We start from the raw sequence: 21,102 nt of genomic DNA on the forward strand, positions 1-21,102 counted from the left end.
AAAATGTGTGTATGTCAGCACACTTTCTTTCATTTGTTATTTGTATTTAAGTTGTCCCTTCTTGTTTAATTTGTTGAGGTGTGTCTCCCCCTGCTGGTTGAGACACATTGTAGCTACATTCAGTGTGTAAAGGCTTTGAGATGTTTAACTATGAGAAGTCGTTATTTCACAGTAACGCTAATAGTTCAGATGCACACAAAATAGTCTTTCTCTCAGATTTTGAGCACACAATTATTAAGTCTGTGTTGGTGAGCACTTCTCTACGAGACAATCCATGCTCCTGGTGTGCTTTTTGACTGGCCACTCTAGAATATGCAGTTTTTATCACACAGCAGAAGGGAAGCTGGGCCTCCAGATGCATGTAAGAATCAGAAATAATTATTGTGTGCTTTAGAAAAAGTCTTTGCAGGTTCATCCAGCAGATGACACCCTGACGACCGGCCGGCTGACGTCTGCAGCTTCTGGTGTCTCCACGTGGTTCTGATCAACAGTCTAGTTTAGATCCAAATACAAAACCCCACTTGGAAAATGTCAGAATTTATTTGAAAGCATAACTGTATTTCGGATCATTAAACATGTTTATTGAATAGTAACTATGATTTCAGCCTCGCATTTACTGTGACCTTTTTATCACGAGCCCATCAGGACTCAGTCTTTAAACTCACTGGTGATTTTGCTTTGTCTCAGAATTGAACACTGATGCAGGATCAGGATCTGAAGGAGGTGATACAATGATCGAGCTCACAGATGTCAGACACGCCGCGTTTCTGTTGCGGTCTCACAGACATCGTTTCCTGTTTGTGTGACTTCAGTAAGGACAAACATGTTTGTTAGTTATTTCAGTTTGAGTCCACCTGCGGGCTTTACTCATAAGATCCAGTGGGAATGGAGATCAGTTGGGACAGAAGCATTTAGTTAGTTACTTCAAATACTATATTTTTTGTCTTTAAGTTTTATAGAAACTACTTCAAAACAGGCTCAGTTTTTTAAGAAATTGTGCAAGTTTCTGCACCAGATGACAGTAAACAGCTGTTGTGTATGTTTACGACTCTTTATAATACATTAGGTTACTTGTGTTAATTGTGTAAGTTCAGTTGACACAGAAACTGAAGTGCTAGCAGCTGTCTGCTCAGAGATGTGCAGTGCGAAGTTGTTGGTGCAGAGGAGCAGGTGTGAGCCGGAGGTTGCGGTGAAGAGGAAGGTCGCACCTTCGTCATTTCTCAGCACAGAGAGCGATCTGCAGGCTGCTGTGTGACCACATCCTCTCCTCCGCTGCCGCTCTCTGCTCCCCTGCAGGGTTTCAAACCCTCACCAACAACAGCTTCGACCTTCTTCTGTGCACAGATGAGAGCGCCGACTTCCTGTAGGTGCTGTTGTTGTGTGGCAGACTCACTCAAACTCTCACATTTATTTTCCGACTGAAAGTGTTTGAAAGTTATAACTTGAATCATAAACAGAGTGTGAAGAGAATCATAGGTTTATCTCATTTATGCAACATGGAAAAACCACATACAGCTCAGATGAAACCACTTTAACAAGTTCAGTTAACATTTTATAATTCAGTTTTATTTAATCTATAAAGACAACGTGTTCAGGGAAACTTGAGGCGCCTCTCAGTTTGCTTACTGGAAAATGTTCTGACTACAATGAGCAGCTTCTGACGGTGTTTCAGCACCATGTAGGTGAAAAATAACTGACTTCTCAGAAAAGAGGCTGGTGGGCGAACAGCTAAAAATACCTCACTATCTCTGGAAAAAGTGATGTTCAGTGTCGAAACGAGATGTGACAGCAACGAGGGAGGGGGATGGTGTCCAAACTGCGCATCCACACACTTTCTGAACATACCAGCTTAATCTTTACTTCTTTAAAACTTAAAGTCTTTCCTGGTTTATACCCACATTGTGGGTCATTTCTAGGACAGGTTATCATCGTCTGTAAGCAGATACTCGGAGCAAAAGTTAAGAGACGGAATGAAATGGCATGATTGACGAGATCCTCTGACATACTTTTATTGAGAAAGAAATTAAGCATCACATAGTTAAAAAAATGCAAAATGCAGACAGAGTTGGTAAAAGAAATTCATGCTATATCTTCCTCCATGCCAGTTATAGCTTTTCATTTTGTTATAAGAATATGTACAGACCGAATCACAATGTTTGTATACGATTTAATTGTCTTTTTCCATGTGTAAGTCATCTAAAATGTATGTTGGATGCTTTCATATCACAAACAAAACATTACATTGGAGACTTAATGTAACTGTTAAAGAAAAGACTCGAAACAAGCAGGTAGCCTGAGCGGTTCTTGTTGTGTAGATATAAAAGATGCTCGCAAAGCAATATAGTACGTGCAATAAACACACGTTACAATCACGGCTGAACAGAAATGAACAAGTTTGCTGATTTCACATATCTGCGTAACCGCCGTTACTGCTGCTGCTGTTTGTTCCTGAAGATCGTGTGTTCAATTCTTGGCCCTCAGTCGTCCTGCTTTCCAGCTGAACCCTGCAACAGACAGAAAGGACACAATGTCGTAATGTCTCGGAAGGTTAACACAAAGTGATCAGTGTGCATTTTGGATCACATGTACAAGGTTAGAGGAGGACAAACCTGAAGCTTCCACACAAAAACCGCCACGAAGGCTCCATAGACGCAGCTCTTGGCGATGATAACACCGTAGGAGATTTTGGCGACCCGAGTAGTTATCAGATATTGCTCTGCAGAAAGTTCAAACGTGACGATGAGTGACAATATTCAGAGAGGAGACATCAGGGGCACTCTGTCAAGGAAGCTAACACAGACTTTTGGACATTTGGAAATCAGATTCAGGTGAAATGAGGCCAGTTCTGTATGATTTTAGGTAATTCACATGTCAAAATTAAGCCCATTACTTCTGAAAATGTCCAGTTTACATGTGACATGATGAAAATGAACAGCCACATGTGAATATGTGTGGGAAATGTGGAATTCACATGTGAGGAAGCACATTTAATTTGAACTTTATTGACCAAGATTTGTTGTGGAAATCCTAAAAAGCCAGTTACTCATGAAAAGGACATAAGGGAAATTTAAACACAACGATCCAAACCAAATGTTTTCTTCTGTATGTGATTATATGATGTTTACAAAATCACTAAACACTATATTTACCTGTGTTCATCACGACCTTCCATTTACCTGATAGAAGAATAAAATAGATCAGATCAGGACAGATGTTCTCTATCAGAAACATTCAGATTCAGATCATTTGTGAGTTTGAAAAGAATGTTGATTTATTACCCCAGATTGTTTCATTACTATAGACGTAATCTGTTCCATTGAAGAAACGGACAGCGCAGTGGAATTTTTTGCCTTTTGTGTACCACTCCTCTTCTGAGACCCTCAACATGCTGGTGATCCTGTAATGTTTGCCCTCCTGCACGGCTGCGTTGTCGGTCGCCACGCGTTTTTTATCGACGACGACATCGTCGATCTCCCAGGACACACTGACATGGTCTGGGTAGAATCCACGGGCCACACAAACTAAGGTCTTGTTCCCCTTTTGACTCTTGCACGGCTTGAGCACTTTCACTTTTGGCGCAGTAATGGTCCGATTTGGTTCTGCAAAAGACAGAAATCACAAATATTAAAGCTGCATGGTCTAAATCTACGTGAAGCATGAACAGTTGTACTTGTTGTAACGACCAAAACAACATGGTCAACTCCAGTTTTTGTATTCATACTCAAACTCTTCATTCTTTTCTTGCGATACGTGTTTGATTTGATGTTATTGTAGTGATCTTGCCAAGAACAGTTAGTTCGGTTCGCTCTCCTGACTACTGTGGCTCACTAAATCTATCTTGATTTGAGTTTTTCCCTAACGAGTACACAAAGCACAATCACAATCACCATTTAGCTAACCAACAGATTATTTTTTTCAGTTTTTGTCCCTTCTCTTCTCGACTAATGCAAGTAAAAAAACACTGTTTTGCGGATGAGACGGTGTCGACTGATTTGAATAGATTTACTGCTGAAGACTAATGTCATCAAACACCTTTTAAGACAGATAACTATAAGAGTAATCGAATGACCTGGACCAAGTAAAACTTTTCTGCTGTTGAAGTGAATCTATAGATTTTACTTTCTTGGCACTTTTGATAACAAACACATGCATGACATAATCACTAAATAATCATGAAAACACATCATTTAACTTGGCAGATTTGGGTTGAATTAAGGTCAGTAAACAAACATACATGCGTGTGATTTTAGCAGATTTCTTACCCAACACAGTCAGTTTGGTTCCACTGCCGAAGTAAGCAGCTTCGTAGTTGGACACATTGATACAAGACTGCAGGAAAACTTACTCAACCTCTCCGCAGTGACGGCTATAAACCGGCTATTCTTTCAAATCAACTACAAACATTTAACTGTGCACACTTACATTTCTTTTAGAGGGAATGCTCTAACCAAACTGAATCTCGTCTCGACACTATTAAACTGCTGATTTAACGTCCATTTAAGAGCATAAATCAAACAAAAAAACGTATAATTCGATATATTTTGCACTGCTTCCTTTTAGATATACTGTATTTATATATATATATATACCAAATAATCTTTCATTTCTTACCTAAAACAGTGAGTTTAGTTCCAGGTCCAAAGTAAGCTTCTGACTGGAAACTCACAGTATCTCACAGACCTGATCATAACTCCATGTGAGAGAAATAATCTGGGCCAAGAGCCAATTTTTTTTATCTCTGCAGCACTTTTTGCTGAAGAACAAACGATGAGACGTCTTGACTTTACTGACACAAACTAACTTCTGCAAGAACTTCTTTCACACTTTAAGCTCAGTACACTTTGTTCCACAACCATCAAATAAAGTGTTTCATAAATGTAATCTTAAAATTGCCCATAATCTAAACATACACTTGAACCTGTGACTGAAGCTCTGTGGGGTGGTTTCGCTGCAGGTTTTCTTACCTAAAACGGTGAGTTTAGTTCCAGATCCAAAATGAGCCTCGGCGTAGGAGCACAGAGACTTACAACCGTGAAAAAACCTCTTCCTCCAGCCTCTCTTTGTCTCTGACACTTTGACATTATTCCAAGTTTCTCACTCTTTGACTGTAAAGACTTTAATCTCCCTTTATTTTTGCAAAAAAAAAGAAGAGTGAAATCTTCCTTCACTAGCCTTCACATCTTAAACATTTGCATGCTTTTGTGGCTATTTTATGATTATTTAGCCACGTAACAGCTTTAATCGTGCTTTAATGGTTTGTTAGTGGAGCCTTGGTGTGAATTTAACAGTGTCAGAAACTTCTTTCAAAATAATACCTGACCAATATTTAATGAACTTTAACAGTATCTCTTAATAAAAAACAGTCAGTTTTGTTCCCTGGCCGAAGTAGGCTTCATAATTGTCACAGCGCTTCAGCTTAACATCACAAAGCTTCTAACCCAACCTGAACTATAAAGTCCTAAATACAGTATGATTTTTAAGGCACTGCTTATATTTCAAAGGCTGTGACATACATCCACATTTCTTTTCATTATTATCTTATGGAAAAGAGTCGGTTTTGTTTGTTTGCTTCAGCTTTGTCACAGTGCAGAAATACTGAGCATGAAACTCTTGTGTCTTTTCTACTAGAATTATCCTTAAGAAGTTTTACTTGTTTACGTTGTTTAGCAACGTGACATTAAAATAAAGTAATGAAGTGAAATATTTACCTAAAACAGTGAGTTTGGTTCCTTCGCCGAAGTAAGCAGGACTGTTGAAGGTCACAGTGTTTTCACTTCAGCTCAATACTTTATCTTTTATATATAAACTGGTTTTACTTCACTTTCATACTAACAGTTTGACTACTTAAGTTTTGTTTCAGTGAACTTAAGGTGCAACTCTTCGACTTACCCAAAACAGTGAGTTTTGTTCCCTTTCCAAAGTAAGCTTCAGTTCCGGTGTCACACTGAATGTCTCCTCCAACAAAAAGTCACAAAACTTTCCAGAATCAGCCTGTTGAGACATTCTGATAATCCAGAAGAGGAAGAAGATTCAAACATGCAGGATGAGCTTCATGATGTTCAAAGTTGTTTTGTTTGTGTTCAGGATCATTAAAAAAAAAACACTTCAAATGCTCCAATTGTAACCTAAAAGTATTTTTAAAAAAATCTTTTTTATCCAGCTTCCTTCATAGTAATTGACTTTTCGATATCAAAGTGTTCAAACGTCTTATAAACCCTCAGATTATTGTTTTTTTCTACTCCAAATTAGCATGTAGCCGTCTAAACAATGGGAGTCAATGGGAGGAGGTTTTTGTACGACGGCTCTATGGGGATGTATCACCGTGGCCCCCTGTCCCCACGATGAGAAACTGTCACACAAAAACCTGATGTTGCTTTCGTTCTCCCCCCTCTCCTTCCCCCACCCAGCTCCTCCATATCTCAGCCTCCATCATGCGTTTCTGTGGGAGCAGCTGTGCAGGTCGGGCTGGGTGACGGCTGAACCAGCTCCAACCTGACTGCTGCTATTTCTGTGACGGCTAAGAAAAGAAGCAACAACAGAGGGGAGGTGAAGATAAAACTGTGCTTTTTTGGGGGTTTGTTCGCCACTCCTCAGAGGAAGTGACATCACTGCTGGTCACACCTCTTTATCCTCCCAGTTCTCAGAGAAGAGGGGAGACAAAAATCCACAGAGTAACATTAACGACTTTCTAATGTAATGATGAACCCACAGTCCCACTCCATCCTATGAAGCATTTTAGCATCTTTATGCTATTTATTTTGGTTTTGCAGCACCTCTGTTATCTTTATATCCTCCTTAGTTTCTGATCTGTATCAGTTAGCAGTGCTAAACAGCAGGCAGACAAAGTTTACATGTAGTTGGTCAACACAATGGAGCTAAAGAACCAGATTTCTCCTAAAAGCTGTTGGTGGAGACCAAAACAGAGCTTAAAGAAATCAAATATCAGACTTTCATGTATATGTATATATATGTATATATATGTATATGTATATATGTAGCCTATATATATATGTATATGTATATATATGTATATGTATATGTATATATGTATATATATATATATGTATATATGTGTGTATATATGTATATGTATATGTATACATATATATATATATATATATGGATATAGGTGTATATATGTGTATATATGTATATGTGTATACATATACATATATAAACATATCTATATACATATACTGTATGTGTATATACATATGTATACATATATACATATACATATATATACATATACATATATACATATATGTATATATATGTGTATATATATATGTTTGTGTGTGTATATATATGTATATGTGTCGGAAAAGCAGTAAAAACAAAATAAACACTCTGTCTCTTACTCAGGGAGTGTTGATATTATTTCTTAGCTTTGCACTTTATCACATGAGCTGAGTTGTGCTCCTGTAGAGTTCAGTATTTCATTACAGATTTCACTTTGCTATTTGGTTCTTTGCCATGAAATCTGCCTGGAAAATGGGGGCTGACTGACGAGCCGGTCAGGCCGTCGGTCTGACACCATGTCCATCTGCTGTCACATCTCCATTATAGACTCATTTTGTGCTTTCCTCCTGTGTTGCTCTCAGTTGCTACTCTGAGGGAAAAGGAAATCAGTCCGTTGTCTTTGTGGCTGTGGCACCGCAGTAACACCACTTGGAAGAGCAAGTTGTAAGTAGCAATTCCACTTTAAACTACGACACTTAGGTGTAATCTCAGATGAACCCTGCAGAGGTCAGTGTATACTAACCTTTTAAGTGCGATAGTTCCTTGATATTGACGGTTTGCACGCAGAATTAAAACATAACAGACACTGCAGACTTGAGTGACACATGAGAAGCTGTACAGGGCAATAATGTTCTGTAAACCTTACAGCGTCACCACCTGCTAACTTATCTGAGGCGATCAGCGCTGTGGTGTCGCAGGAACATCACTGAACTGAGAGGCAGTTCTTTTACAAGCTTGTTGTGTTTATCATTCTGTTTTTTTCTCTCTTTTAGTTGTTGACCCAGTTTTTATTTTCATGCCACATTAATGTTGCCCTTCAATAGCTTCCTCATTCATCCCTCCTCCTCCTCCTCCTCCTCCTCCTCCTCCTCCTCCTCGTTTTCTCCCTCTGGTTTCTTCTTGAGGTTCTTGTTTAGCTGCTGAGGCTTTCTGAGCCACTGTGCTCGACTCGACGCGCAGTAATACACAGCCGAGTCTGCAGCCTGGACGGGGTGAATACGCAGAGAGGATGTCAGCACTGCAGGCCGGGACATGGTGAACTTGGACTTGCTGAAGGGAGCTTCAGTGGCCTGCGCGTTTTTACCAACAGAATATGTCAGAAGCTGTATCTCCCCGCCGCTGCTTCGTCTGTACCAGTACATGTAGAAATACTGATCGTCGTCTTGTTCACACTGCAGCGCCACAGCCGGGTCTCCCTCATGACTCATCGCAAACGGAGGCTGATGAAGCTTCACGCAGAAGGAGAAATCTGTAAAAGGGGGGAAAAAAATGGAACAAACTACAGTGAGCAAGAAAATCTGTTGGTTAAAATCCTCTTAGCTGATTTAAAAATGTTCTTACTGGAGAAGATCAGAACTGAAGCCAAGAAGACGATCATTGCCACGTTGATTACAGAGTTACCCAGACTTTATAAAATCAGACCTGACTGCACTGCTACGATCAAAGCTGTGTTTCTCTAGCCAGGAACTCTTTCATACGTTCCTATAGTTTCACAGATTCATACAAGCCTCTCTGTACAGCCTCCGTCTCCTAGTGGACACTGGGCCGCAACTGCACGTTTTGAGTTCCTTGCTAAAGCGAAGAGCATTATACTTTGACCTCAATTCCCCCCCAAAAAAGTTTGGACGCTGCGAAAATCTCACTGTACTGTACTTCAGTAAACACCCAGTAAACCACAGCTCCTTCCTGCCTGTGTGCCATCTGTGACAGTCACTCTTGTTATTTGTATGACGGTCTGCTCTGTGTGCATCACTGTGACTGGCAGCACAGTAGTAGGTGCTGCTGTCATTGAGAAGCAGCTCACTTATTACAAGAGTGAAGCTGTTTTGCGTTGTTTTGAGAGAGGACTGGAAGTGCCCGTCAGTTTGACCGTGCTCTCTGATGATGAACTCCACCGGAGCGCCGTGGTGGGTTTGCCGGTACCAGAACATGGTGTAGCTGCCCATGTTGAACTCTGGACCCATGCTGCACTCCAGCGTCACCGAGTCTCCTGGGTTAGACACTTGATCTCCGGGCTGAAGAACAATGACTGCGAGACCTGCAGCACACAAAGGATAATGTTTCACTGATGTAACTGAACAGTGAATAAATGACGTGCAGATGTGATGGGAACATTCAAGCACCCGTTAGTTAAAAGATCCATTATGAGCCGATACATAAAACCCACCTGAGTGTAAAAGAAGCGACAGATAGAGGACTGAGATCAGCATGATGTCAGCGATGAGCCCTCTTCCAGCCGAATGAGGCTGAATCTGTACAAGCAAGCAAGGAGGTCACATGATCACATGAAGACATCATCGGAGAATAACATAAAAGAATAAAAGATAAAAGAATTCTCATTCATTGTGTTTCTGATGTTTTTATATGGATGTTTCCAGTGCCGTATGTCAATCTTTAATAAACATCAGGTGAAAAAAACGTGATGCTGCAAACATAAACCATCATCAGGGTGGAAAAACATCTGAATCTGAGTTTAACAGGGTAGGTTTCTCCTTAAATACTTCCTCTAGAATGCCAAAAGTCCATGCATTTTTTTCCAAATTAAACCTTTATTCTTGTGCTTACATGTGAGCTGTCATGAGTTGAAGTTTAGACATTGTTCATTAGGTGTTCGCTTTGCTAAGCTAACAGGCGGCTAACTAAAAGTGAAACTATCGCCAAAAAGCAGCCAAGGCTTTATTTGTGACTGAATATGAGTCAAACCTTTGTGTAAAAGCATAATTATGACAAAAGAGGCACTTTTAAGATTTACCGTAGTTTCATTTTTGGGCAAGCTAATTTTCAGTGGAGTGCATGGGGCACTTTTACGCTAGCATCAAAATCGCTATTTTTAAAACAGTAAGAAGGCTCGGCACAACATGAAACTCTGCTCGTTGTATCACCAGGGTCTCTACACATGAACACGAGCATTGAGAACACAAACAATGTTCTCAATGCTCGTGTTCATGTGTAGAGACCCTGGTGATACTACCAGCAAAGTTTCATGTTGTGTCGAGCCTTCTTAGACTTTTGAAAATAAATTTTAATGCTAGCGTGCCAGTGCCCCATGCAATCCATTGAAAATAAGCTTGCCCGAAAACATAACCATGGTAAATCTTAAAAGTGCCTCTTTCGTTGTAATTATGCATTTACACCGATTGCATTTGACTCATATTCAATCACAAATAAAGCCTCGGTTGCTTTTTGGCAAGAGTTTCACTTTAAAGGTCACGTGGCTGCTGGCTGACATGTTCGCTCTCCTGCTGTCTTGTATTTGATGTCGTGGCGTTGACTGTTGTGTAGTCGTGAAATTGACATTGTGAGTTGATTTCTTGTTGTGATTCATGACCATCATTTTTCATGTAGTTTGGATGGTGTTGACAGGGTTGAATACAAACTCTCATCTGTGAGCGTTAAAGTGTTTGCGTCTGAATGTAGCACTTATTTACCCCCTTTCAACCAGAGCGGACGATGTGCTGGTTCAGGTTGGTTTGTCTTTTTTTCTCAACAGTGATGAGTCACATCATACAGTCACCGTGCACGTCTCAGAATACCCAGCATTGCTCCGAACAACTATGGCGGCTGCATCAACTCTTTACAGGTGTGGCTCCCGGCTTTGCATGCCTACACTGGCATCCAAACATGACTGGTCTTCTCACCACTGTTCAACTGGCGTCCATAGATAGATAGATAGATAGATAGATAGATAGATAGAATTACTTTAATGATCCCAGACTGGGAAATTATTTTGTTACAGCAGTAGTGGGTCAGCAAATAAAACACTTCGTACATAACATAAATAGAATCCAATATAAACATAGTGTATATATACAGTGCACAGTGTGCTATAAACAGTAAACAATAATAATATATACAACAAAACAAAATATGCAAAATATACTATAACAATAATAATATATACAACAAAACAGTAGAGAGACCAGAGTTCTCTGTCAGGCAGAGGTGAGAGAGTTATTATATAAAGTGATGGATTGTGGCAGGAAAGATTTCCTGTATCTGTTGCTTCGACAGCGAAGCTGAAGCAGTCTTCCGGAGAAGGTGCTCCGCTGTCTGACCAGTGTGAGTTGGAGAGGGTGGAGAGGATTATCCATGATGGATAACAGTTTTTTCAGTGTCCTCCTCTCCACCACAGCCTCCAGAGTGTCCTGTTTGCAGCCAATCACAGAGCCAGCCCTCCTGATCAGTTTGTTGAGTCTGTTGGTGTCGCTGGCTCCGATGCTGCTTCCCCAACAAACCACAGCAAAGAAAAGTACGCTGGCCACCACAGACTGATAAAAGATCTCCAACATCTTGCTGCACACGTTGAAGGATCTCAGCTTCCTCAGGAAGTAAAGTCTGCTCATCCCCTTCTTGTAAACAGCTTCAGTGTTAGATCTCCAGTCCAGTCTGTGGTTGATGGTAACACCCAGGTACTTGTAATCCTCCACCTTGTAATCCACCACCATAGTGAAAAAGTCCTTTGTGTATTCTTCTGTCGACAAGTCAGAACTCATTCAATTATCTCTGGTTTATAATTATAACGCATTCTCGCATTTCTACACTTCTAGAATCTTGGATTTCATTGGACTAAGAAACATTACCCGGCTTTCCATTGACAGGGGATAAGATAGATAATGATTGAATGCTCATTTTGTGGGGACTTATCCTTTAACATCTCAGCAAACTATTTACTTTACACACACATCTCTCTGATCTCCTCTGGGTGTTTACAGAGAGCTACTGAGAACCCGAGAACCAGCCTGCCAGTCAGGATCCTCTACATGAAAACAACAAAGAAAAGGAGAGCAGGGTTTTTAGTAGTGGGGCGACAATAAACCACATCACTGTGTACTGCCGGCACAGAAATACACAGCCGAGTCTGACACACTCACGCTCTGAATGATCAGAGCTCCCGTTCGGATGTCTGCTCTTGTGATCTCAAACCGATCTTCAAACTGCTCCATAGTGACCGGAACGCTGCCGAAGTAGTTGTACCCAATAAAATTGATGAGACCGCTCTCTGTTTGCTGGTACCAGAGCATCCCATCCAGACTGCTGTCATTGTGACTGCACTGTACGTCCACTCTGGTCTTTTCAGGGACTATTTTCGGATGAGATGGCTGAAATGCCACACAGGTAGCTCGATCTATGGGACAAACAGATTTAAGGAAATGTTTCAAAAACATACTGTATGACTAAAATTACATATTTAAATCAGTATTTTTGCAAGTGTCTTCATTACATGGCAGCAAAATGAGAAGAAATCCGATCACAAACGGAGACATCGTTCAGGTTTGGTCGTCTGCTGCAGGAGAAACAGCTTCCTTCAGTGAGCCTGTAGTAAAAAACAAGAGAGACACTCGCTCACAGGAAGGAGCTGAGGGGTTTTTTGTGAGGGAGTGTCGTTCAACCACATCACTGTGCACTGGCAGCGCAGAAGTAAACAGCCGAGTCTGACAGGTTTGCACTGCGAATGCTCAGCGTTCCCTTCACTGTGTTTTCTCTCGTCAGCTTGAATTGTTTTTCAAACTGACCCTCGTAGTTTGGGGTATATTCATACCCGTACCCGATGAGGGTCATGGACTGGCTGTCTCTTATTTGCTGGTACCAGAGCATTACAACCAGGCTGGTATCATCATGGCTGCAGTTAATGTGGACTTCACTGCTCTCCTCCACTGTCTGGGAGGGAGATTGCCGAATTGTAACAGCGCTCACCTGACCTGTGGAAGAGGCAGATTTAGAGAAACGTTACTGAAGCAACAGACAAGAAGATACAGCATGTATATAATTTCTCTAACAGGATATTTTTATTGCATTTTAAACTTATTCAAATGGTAGTTTAATGTTACTCAGGATTAACTTTGAGATCTTACACGAAAACCAGAAGAAGAGGAATGTGTGCAGTGGTGTGCAAGACATTGTCGAGCACCGTCGAGAGGAAAGTGTTGCCCTGAGAGAAGAGAGGCTCGGAGTAATGTGTGTGTGTGTGTGTGTGTGTGTGTGTGTGTGTGTGTGTGTGTGTGTGTGAATTCATCACCACATTCTCATGATAAAACTTTATACCATGTGCAGTGCCTCCACCTATTGGTTGAATCTATTCAGGACAGGAATTTGCACAAATGTAAGAAAAACACAAACACAAACAAGCAAATTCATAGATTTATTCCTGTTTATAACAGATTTCCCGAAAAAAAAATGGAAGTACACAAAATACTCATAAAATTATACAAAATAGACTGAATAGAATTTACATTTCTATAATAAAATGACATGAAAAATTAGAAGAATGACACAATTTTCATTTAAAATGTTACATTCAAGGTTAATTCTGTAATTACGTTTTATTAACTTACTGTAGATAAAATTAGTGAAAATCGGCACTTAAACTAGTATTGATTCTGTTTTTACATTCACAAGTATCATGTACTTACATACAGTAGATATGTTTGTTAATTGTCAGATATCTTGTAGACTTAAGGAGGTTTTAACAATATAATCTTTGAATAAATCCGTTTCAATCCATAATCAGCTTTCTATCAATATCACCATTTGATTGTGATGTGTGAAATATTATTTTTTACATTCTATATAGATTAAGTTATGTGGTTATTCACATTGAATTATATATGAATGTATTTTAGTTGGCTATTAGTTCATTGCATTGTTTTTATGTGTGTGTGTGTTCCAATCAAACATTAACAGGACAAAAAATAAACAAGATTTCGTTTAAAAGTTTGTGTCATATTTCTGGAAAATTACTGACTAGATTGTTTGAAGTTTGACACAAATGAATAAAAAGACATAAACTGACCTCTAAAATTAAGAAATGACCTTATAAGTGAAACAATGTGTGTGGTATATATCATCTCTCTTCTTGTATTTGATTATAATTAATGTGAGTCAGGTGTGGGATCAGTCAGCAGCCTCCTCGCTGTATGTTTTTGTCACAGCCCTGAGGTCTCCCACATCACTGTGTAGACTGGCAGCGCACAGATAAACAGCCTCATCCTCCTTCTTAAAGCTCCGTATCGTCAGAGACCACTTCTTCTTCGTCGAACTCACCGCCTCAAAACCAGACTTGAATTCTTCTTCGTAGTTTGTGTTGCTTGCTAATATGTACACTATTAACTGGAGAGCTTTTCCTCTCTGCTGCCTGTACCAGTACAGATAGTCATAATTTGTGTCATTCTGGTAGCAGTGCATTTCTGCCGAGCCACCGGGACGACCGGAGATGTAGTCGGGCCACTGAGTGATCAGCACCGACTGAGAAACATCTGAAAGACAAGAAGAAGAAAGGTTTTACTAACAAATGTCTGCTAAATCATTTTCAATTATATCATGTCATCAAGTTTGTTAATTTATTATTAAATCAAGAGCACCCAGAAATATTTTCATCTCAGATTCAATGAGAGGAAGAAAGATTTAGTTCATAATTGGTTTTAACTTCATCAATGTTAACTCTACCTGTAGCACAGAGAATAAAGAAAGTCAAGGTGGCGAAACCTGCCATCATTTTGACTCATGAAGAGGAAGTTAAGTGAATGAAAATACAGCGAGACATCACTTGAGATCTGACTGGAGGAAATTACATCGGAATCTCTGACGTGGTAAATAAACCAAGGGGAGGAACTACAGATGGGTGTCAACAAGATATGGCCTTAAAATAATATCACCACACTCCAAACATAATATACTGTATATTAAGTGGATAAAGGCAACCATAAGAACGAGTGGAACAGGATGCTGCGTTCAGAAACATCATTTTATTTATGAAGCCTTTAAAACCAGGGGGAAAAACAGTTATGCCATGTGACAAGATATGATATTCAAAATCTAAGACGATACAGTATAAAGTACAGTAGATTATATTGCACAGGCCTTGCAGGAAAGAGTTGAGGTGCACAACAACATGTATAAGAGATTTTCTTGGCTGATTCCAAATTGCTTTTTGATAACTAAAATTGACAGTCTACAAGAACATTTTTATAACCTTTCTTCACTGAAAACTACAGCAGCTACTGTGTGAAAAAACAGTCTTTTCTCTACTTCCTTTAGATTTGATGCAGGTGCATGTTTGATACCGGGCCAGCAGGTTTTTGTAAAGGAGCCAGAGGACTTGAAGCACTGTGCCCTACGAGCTGCACAGAAGTACTTTGCACTGTCTGTTGAGGTAATGTTGGAGATAACAAGCTGAGCTTGGCGCAGTGACTGGCCCGTTATTTTGAAACGTGCGTCAAAGTTCTTCTCCATGGTTGGTTTGTCATAGTAAAGCAGTCCGATCAGCTCCATGGTCCCTCGGCCTCCTGCTGCCGACTTGTGCTGGTACCAAAGCATGTAGGGATAGTTGGAGTCTCCGTGGTGACAATCGAGACGGGCTTCTGTTTCTTCAGGCTTTATCAGAAGATTTAGAGGTTGTTTGATCAGGAGCGATGATACCACTACATCTAGAAGATAAACAGACTGAAGGTGAACACAGATTTATATCAGTCTCATGACAGATCACACATACAGCATGTAATGACTCTTACCTGTGAGCAGAGACAGAGAAAAAAAACAAATGGCAAACATTTTAAAGCAAAGTTTTCACTGGATATAAAGAAAATCTTCATGCAGGCACAATGTCATGTTGCTTCAAGTCTGACGTGTGACTGAAACAGACGTGCAGAGTCATTAATATAACTACATTTATAATGAGGTAGGAGGAGCTTACAACTGTCTTCATGTCAGAGTGTTTTCACTGCTCTCTGCTGTTCACTGTTTGTATTCTGATTCAAAGATCTGCTGAGGGATTTTTTTATTACTATGACTGTAAAATATATAAATGTATATGTGACTTTATAGAGTAGAGAGCTGAGCAGCAGGAGATAACAGAAGATAAGACAGAGGAGTTGTGCTGTTTTTACACCTCTGCTTCAGTTCTGTTTTTACCTGGGCCGTCCATCCGTTTGTCCCGGTTTTATGAAGGTCTCAGGATGGAAGTTCTGTCCACGATGACTTAAGGATGAAGTGATTCAAATTGAGAGTTCAGAAGCCAAAAGTCAAATTCCCCGTGACCTCACACCTAAAACACCCAACAAGATGACGTATTATTTTTAAAGGCCAAATCTAAAGTAAAACAAATGTGTTTTAAAGTGATACGCTATGTTTATGAGAAACATTTTACTGGCTCTGCTACCAGCCAGGAGAAGTTTATAGCCTTAAATATAAAATGTTATGCTTTCAATGTTGCGTATGTTTTTAAAGGTGATTCCAGCTTCATGAATGTGATTTTTACTTTTTGTGGTTTCTTTTCTCTAATTGTGTTTTCCTCTTTGACAGTAACCTGAATATCTCTGAGTTGTGGACAAAATAAGACATTTAAGTCATCTGACATTTTTCACCTTTTTTCTGGTCTCCTGTAGACCAAACACCTAATCTATGATTTGGAAAAATACCAAAAAACAGGTTAATTGACGATTAAAATTATTGTTAGTTCTCGACCTAAGATTCCAGTCTGCCCGATCGATCAGTGCATCTATAGTATTAGTGTTTATTCAAACTGTGTTTGTCCTCTTAGAGCAGGGATAGAAAACTACAGCAGCTTCTGTGTGAAAAACACTCATGTTCTCAAATACAATCATCACTACGTCTTCAGATTGGATGCAGGTGCATGTTTGATACTGGGCCAGCAGGTTTTTGTAAAGGAGCCAGAGGACTTGAAGCACTGTGCTCCTAGCTGCACAGAAGTACTTTGCACTGTCTGTTGAGTTAATGTTGGAGATAACAAGCTGAGCTTGGCCCTTTGAGTGGCCTGTTATGGTGAAGCGGGCTTCAAAGTTCTTCTCCATTGTTGGTTTTTCATAATGAAGCAGTCCAATCAGCTCCATGGTCCCTCGGCCTCCTGCTGCCGACTTGTGCTGGTACCAAAGCATGTAGGGATAGTTTGTGTCTCCATGGTGACAATCGAGACGGGCTTCTGTTTCTTCAGGCTTTATCAGAAGATTTAGAGGTTGTTTGATCAGGAGCGATGATACCACTACATCTAGAAGATAAACAGACTGAAGGTGAACACAGATTTATATCAGTCTCATGACAGATCACACATACAGCATGTAATGACTCTTACCTGTGAGCAGAGACAGAGAAAAAAAACAAATGGCAAACATTTTAAAGCAAAGTTTTCACTCGATATAAAGAAAATCTTCATGCAGGCACAATGTCATGTTGCTTCAAGTCTGACGTGTGACTGAAACAGACGTGCAGAGTCATTAATATAACTACATTAATAATGAGGTAGGAGGAGCTTACAACTGTCTTCATGTCAGAGTGTTTTCACTGCTCTCTGCTGTTCACTGTTTGTATTCTGATTCAAAGATCTGCTGAGGGATTTTTTTTATTACTATGACTGTAAAATATATAAATGTATATGTGACTTTATATAGTAGAGAGCTGAGCAGCAGGAGATATCAGAAGATAAGACAGAGGAGTTGTGCTGTTTTTACACCTCTGCTTCAGTTCTGCTTTTACCTGGGTTGTCCATCCGTTTGTCCCGGTTTTGTGAAGGTCTCAGGATGGAAGTTCTGTCCACGATGACTTAAGGATGAACTGATTCAAATTCAGAAGCCAAAAGTCAAATTCCCCGTGACCTCACACCTAAAACACCCCGCAAGGTGACGTATTATTTTTAAAGGCCAAATCTAAACTAAAACAAATGTGTTTTAAAGTGATACGCTATGTTTATGAGAAACATTTTACTGGCTCTGCTACCAGCCAGGAGAAGTTTATAGCCTTAAATATAAAATGTTATGCTTTCAATGTTGCGTACGTTTTTTTAAGATGATTCCAGCTTCATCAATGTGATTTTTTTTTCTGGTTTCTTTTCTCTAATTTCTTTTACCTCTTTGACAGTAACCTGAATATCTCTGAGTTGTGGACAAAATAAGACATTTAAGTCATCTGACATTTTTCACTTTTTTTCTGGTCTTCTGCAGACCAATCACCTAGTCTATAATTGGGAAAAATAAAAAAAATTTAAAACAGGTTAATTGACAATTAAAATTATTGTCAGTTGTCGACCTAAGATTCCAGTCTGCCCGATCGATCAGTGCATCTATAGTTATGGGGTTTATTTAAACTGTTTGTCCTCTTAGAGCAGGGATAGAAAACTACAGCAGCTTCTGTGTGAAAAACACTCACGTTCTCAAATACAATCATCACTACGTCTTCAGATTGGATGCAGGTGCATGTTTGATACTGGGCCAGCAGGTTTTTGTAAAGGAGCCAGAGGACTTGAAGCACTGTGCTCCTAGCTGCACAGAAGTACTTTGCACTGTCTGTTGAGGTAATGTTGGAGATAACAAGCTGAGCTTGGCGCTGTGCGTGTCCCGTTATTTTGAAGCGGGCTTCAAAGTTCTTCTCCATGGTTGGTTTGTCATATTGAAGCAGTCCGATCAGCTCCATGCTCCCTCGGCCTCCTGCTGCCGACTTGTGCTGGTACCAAAGCATGTAGGGATAGCTGGAGTCTCCATGGTGACAGTCGAGACGGGCTTCTGTTTCTTCAGGCTTTATCAGAAGATTTAGAGGTTGTTTGATCAGGAGCGATGATACCACTACATCTAGAAGATAAACAGACTGAAGGTGAACACAGATTTATATCAGTCTCATGACAGATCACACATACAGCATGTGATGACTCTTACCTGTGAGCAGAGACAGAGAAAAAAAACAAATGGCAAACATTTTAAAGCAAAGTTTTCACTGGATATAAAGAAAATCCTCATGCAGGCACAATGTCATGTTGCTTCAAGTCTGACGTGTGACTGAAACAGACGTGCAGAGTCATTAATATAACTACATTTATAATGAGGTAGGAGGAGCTTACAACTGTCTTCATGTCAGAGTGTTTTCACTGCTCTCTGCTGTTCACTGTTTGTATTCTGATTCAAAGATCTTCTGAGGGATTTTTTTTATTACTATGACTGTAAAATATATAAATGTATATGTGACTTTATATAGTAGAGAGCTGAGCAGCAGGAGATAACAGAAGATAAGACAGAGGAGTTGTGCTGTTTTTACACCTCTGCTTCAGTTCTGCTTTTACCTGGGCTGTCCATCCGTTTGTCCCGGTTTTGTGAAGGTCTCAGGATGGAAGTTCTGTCCACGATGACTTAAGGATGAACTGATTCAAATTCAGAGGTCGGAAGCGAAAAGTCAAATTCCCTGTGACCTCACACCTAAAACACCCCGCAAGGTAACACATTATTTTCAAAGGCCAAATAAATAGAAATATAAAAAATTGAAAAACTACTACATTTACAAAATATACTTTGATCAAATTCTCAGGATTTGTTTCCCCCTCTTTCTCAGACTTCTCTGAACACTTTAATCACTTTCTTGATTTTTCACATTAATCTCTTCATTTATTTTACTTCCCAAATGGAGGTCAAAGAAACAAACACTTTCTAATGAACCAACAGCAATAATGCAGACTCTCAGAGTTTTGTGTCACATGGTGTCAGTGGTTTCCTGGTGGTGTGCTGTTATCTGCTGGGTTATTATGGAGGTTTTTGTACGAGACAGTCGCTGACTTTATCACTGTGCATACTTGCTGCTGCAAAATATTCTCCGCTGTCTTCAGGGTGTCTCGCCTTCAGGATGTGAAGATAAGCTGTATTCTCTCCATTTCCACTCACTTTAAAGTGGCTCTGAAATGATGGCTCAAGCAAAGGACTTGTATAACCTATATATCCAATCAGCTTCAGTGCAGTGTCTCCTGGTGAGCGTTTGTACCAGAGAATGGTGTCATATCTCGAGATCTGATGTGAACAGTTCAGCTTGAATTCACCATCAGGATTCATGAACAGTTCAGGTGGAGACTGAAATACTTGTTTTGCTTCATCGAGGTAAACTCCTGTAAAGAGATGAAGACACAATGTTAAGAAGTGCAAAACCAGAAAGTGTCGACTCCAAAAAAGTGTCCTCATGAATGTACAATACCTTTAATCCAGAACAAAGTAAGGATGGAGACGATGAGATGAGACGGCTTCATGTTGAATGTGAAGAACCAGTCAGAGTCTCTGCTGTGCTTTGTGGATCAGAAAGAGGGGCAGGAAGTGATGTAGAGAAATCAGAGCACATGTCGACTCTGAGAAACTTTCCATCAATCTGTCTGATTGATGGTCGCAGCGGCTCGACGCGCTCCAGCGAGCATTATCTAATGTGCAATACCTGGAATTCCTCAGCTGCTTGTTTACCTTGTTCATATTTTTTTATTCTTGACTCTTTTTTACGCGTCTTTGTTTTTATGCTCGTCTTTTTCGTTCCCCCTCGTCACTTTATTTGTTGTGTGAATGCACCGTCAGGAGGACTGCCTACTCAATTAAGTTGTACTTGTGTGCGATGACAATAAAGGGATTCAGATTTGGATCGATTATTTTTACGATCAATAATTTCACGATTTCCCAGAACTCAAAATGACCCCTTCATTTACTGGCATAAATGACAAAGACAAGAAGCAAATCTTCACATTTAGGAAGCTGGAAACACATTTGACTTTGTTGCGAATGACTTAAAATGATTAATTGATCATGAATATACTTAATTTATTATCAATCAACTCATTTATGCAGTTCTATTTAAAGAACAGTCTCCTGAGCTGAAAAGATGAAAATTGATAAACAACTTTTATTGGGTATACTCTTTGAGACTAAACTTTAAGTGGATGTTTAATCCAAAAAAAAAAGGAAATTTAAGCTCTTTCACATGAAGTTCTGAGGTGTTTTGTTGTTGATTGTAAAGGGTCAATATGTTGACAACAAATTAGCCCCAAACACTCTCTAATTCGCTCTCTGACCCACTTTCAGAGGGGAAGAGGTTTTTGTCAGGAGCAGGTGGGTGTTCGAC

General features: G+C 39.8%; 1 protein-coding gene and 1 gene segment (V, D, J or C); both read right to left on the reverse strand.

Annotated features, from left to right (window-relative positions):
• Positions 1-2,147: 2,147 nt before the first annotated feature.
• LOC115566049 (M1-specific T cell receptor beta chain-like) lies at positions 2,148-14,734 on the reverse strand. Its single transcript, XM_030391804.1, has 8 exons — positions 14,686-14,734; positions 14,193-14,495; positions 8,800-8,814; positions 4,263-4,301; positions 3,279-3,599; positions 3,150-3,176; positions 2,610-2,716; positions 2,148-2,504 (listed from the first exon to the last, which is right to left on the reverse strand). The coding sequence occupies exons 1-8, from the start codon at positions 14,732-14,734 to the stop codon at positions 2,478-2,480; spliced, it is 888 nt and encodes a 295-aa protein (XP_030247664.1). The 3' UTR covers positions 2,148-2,477.
• On the reverse strand, positions 11,643-12,574 carry LOC115566108 (T cell receptor alpha variable 1-1-like). The segment is given in 2 exon segments: positions 11,643-12,367; positions 12,464-12,574. Coding segments are annotated over 2 exon segments (348 nt in total).
• Positions 14,735-21,102: the final 6,368 nt, after the last annotated feature.

The sequence above is a fragment of the Sparus aurata genome, chromosome 16 (genome assembly GCF_900880675.1).
Source record: "Sparus aurata chromosome 16, fSpaAur1.1, whole genome shotgun sequence".
Lineage (NCBI taxonomy): Eukaryota > Metazoa > Chordata > Actinopteri > Spariformes > Sparidae > Sparus > Sparus aurata.

What these genes read in the sequence shown, in the direction of transcription:
- LOC115566049 (XM_030391804.1), bottom strand. Translation starts at nt 14,734, where the DNA reads ATGATGGCAGGTTTCGCCACCTTGACTTTCTTTATTCTCTGTGCTACA. An exon ending in CTTTATTCTCTGTGCTACAG is followed by an intron (nt 14,496 to 14,685) that starts GTAGAGTTAACA and finishes CTTGTCTTTCAG; the next exon opens with ATGTTTCTCAGTCGGTGCTG. An exon ending in AACCAAACTGACTGTGTTGG is followed by an intron (nt 3,600 to 4,262) that starts GTAAGAAATCTG and finishes TGTCTTTTGCAG; the next exon opens with AACCAAATCGGACCATTACT.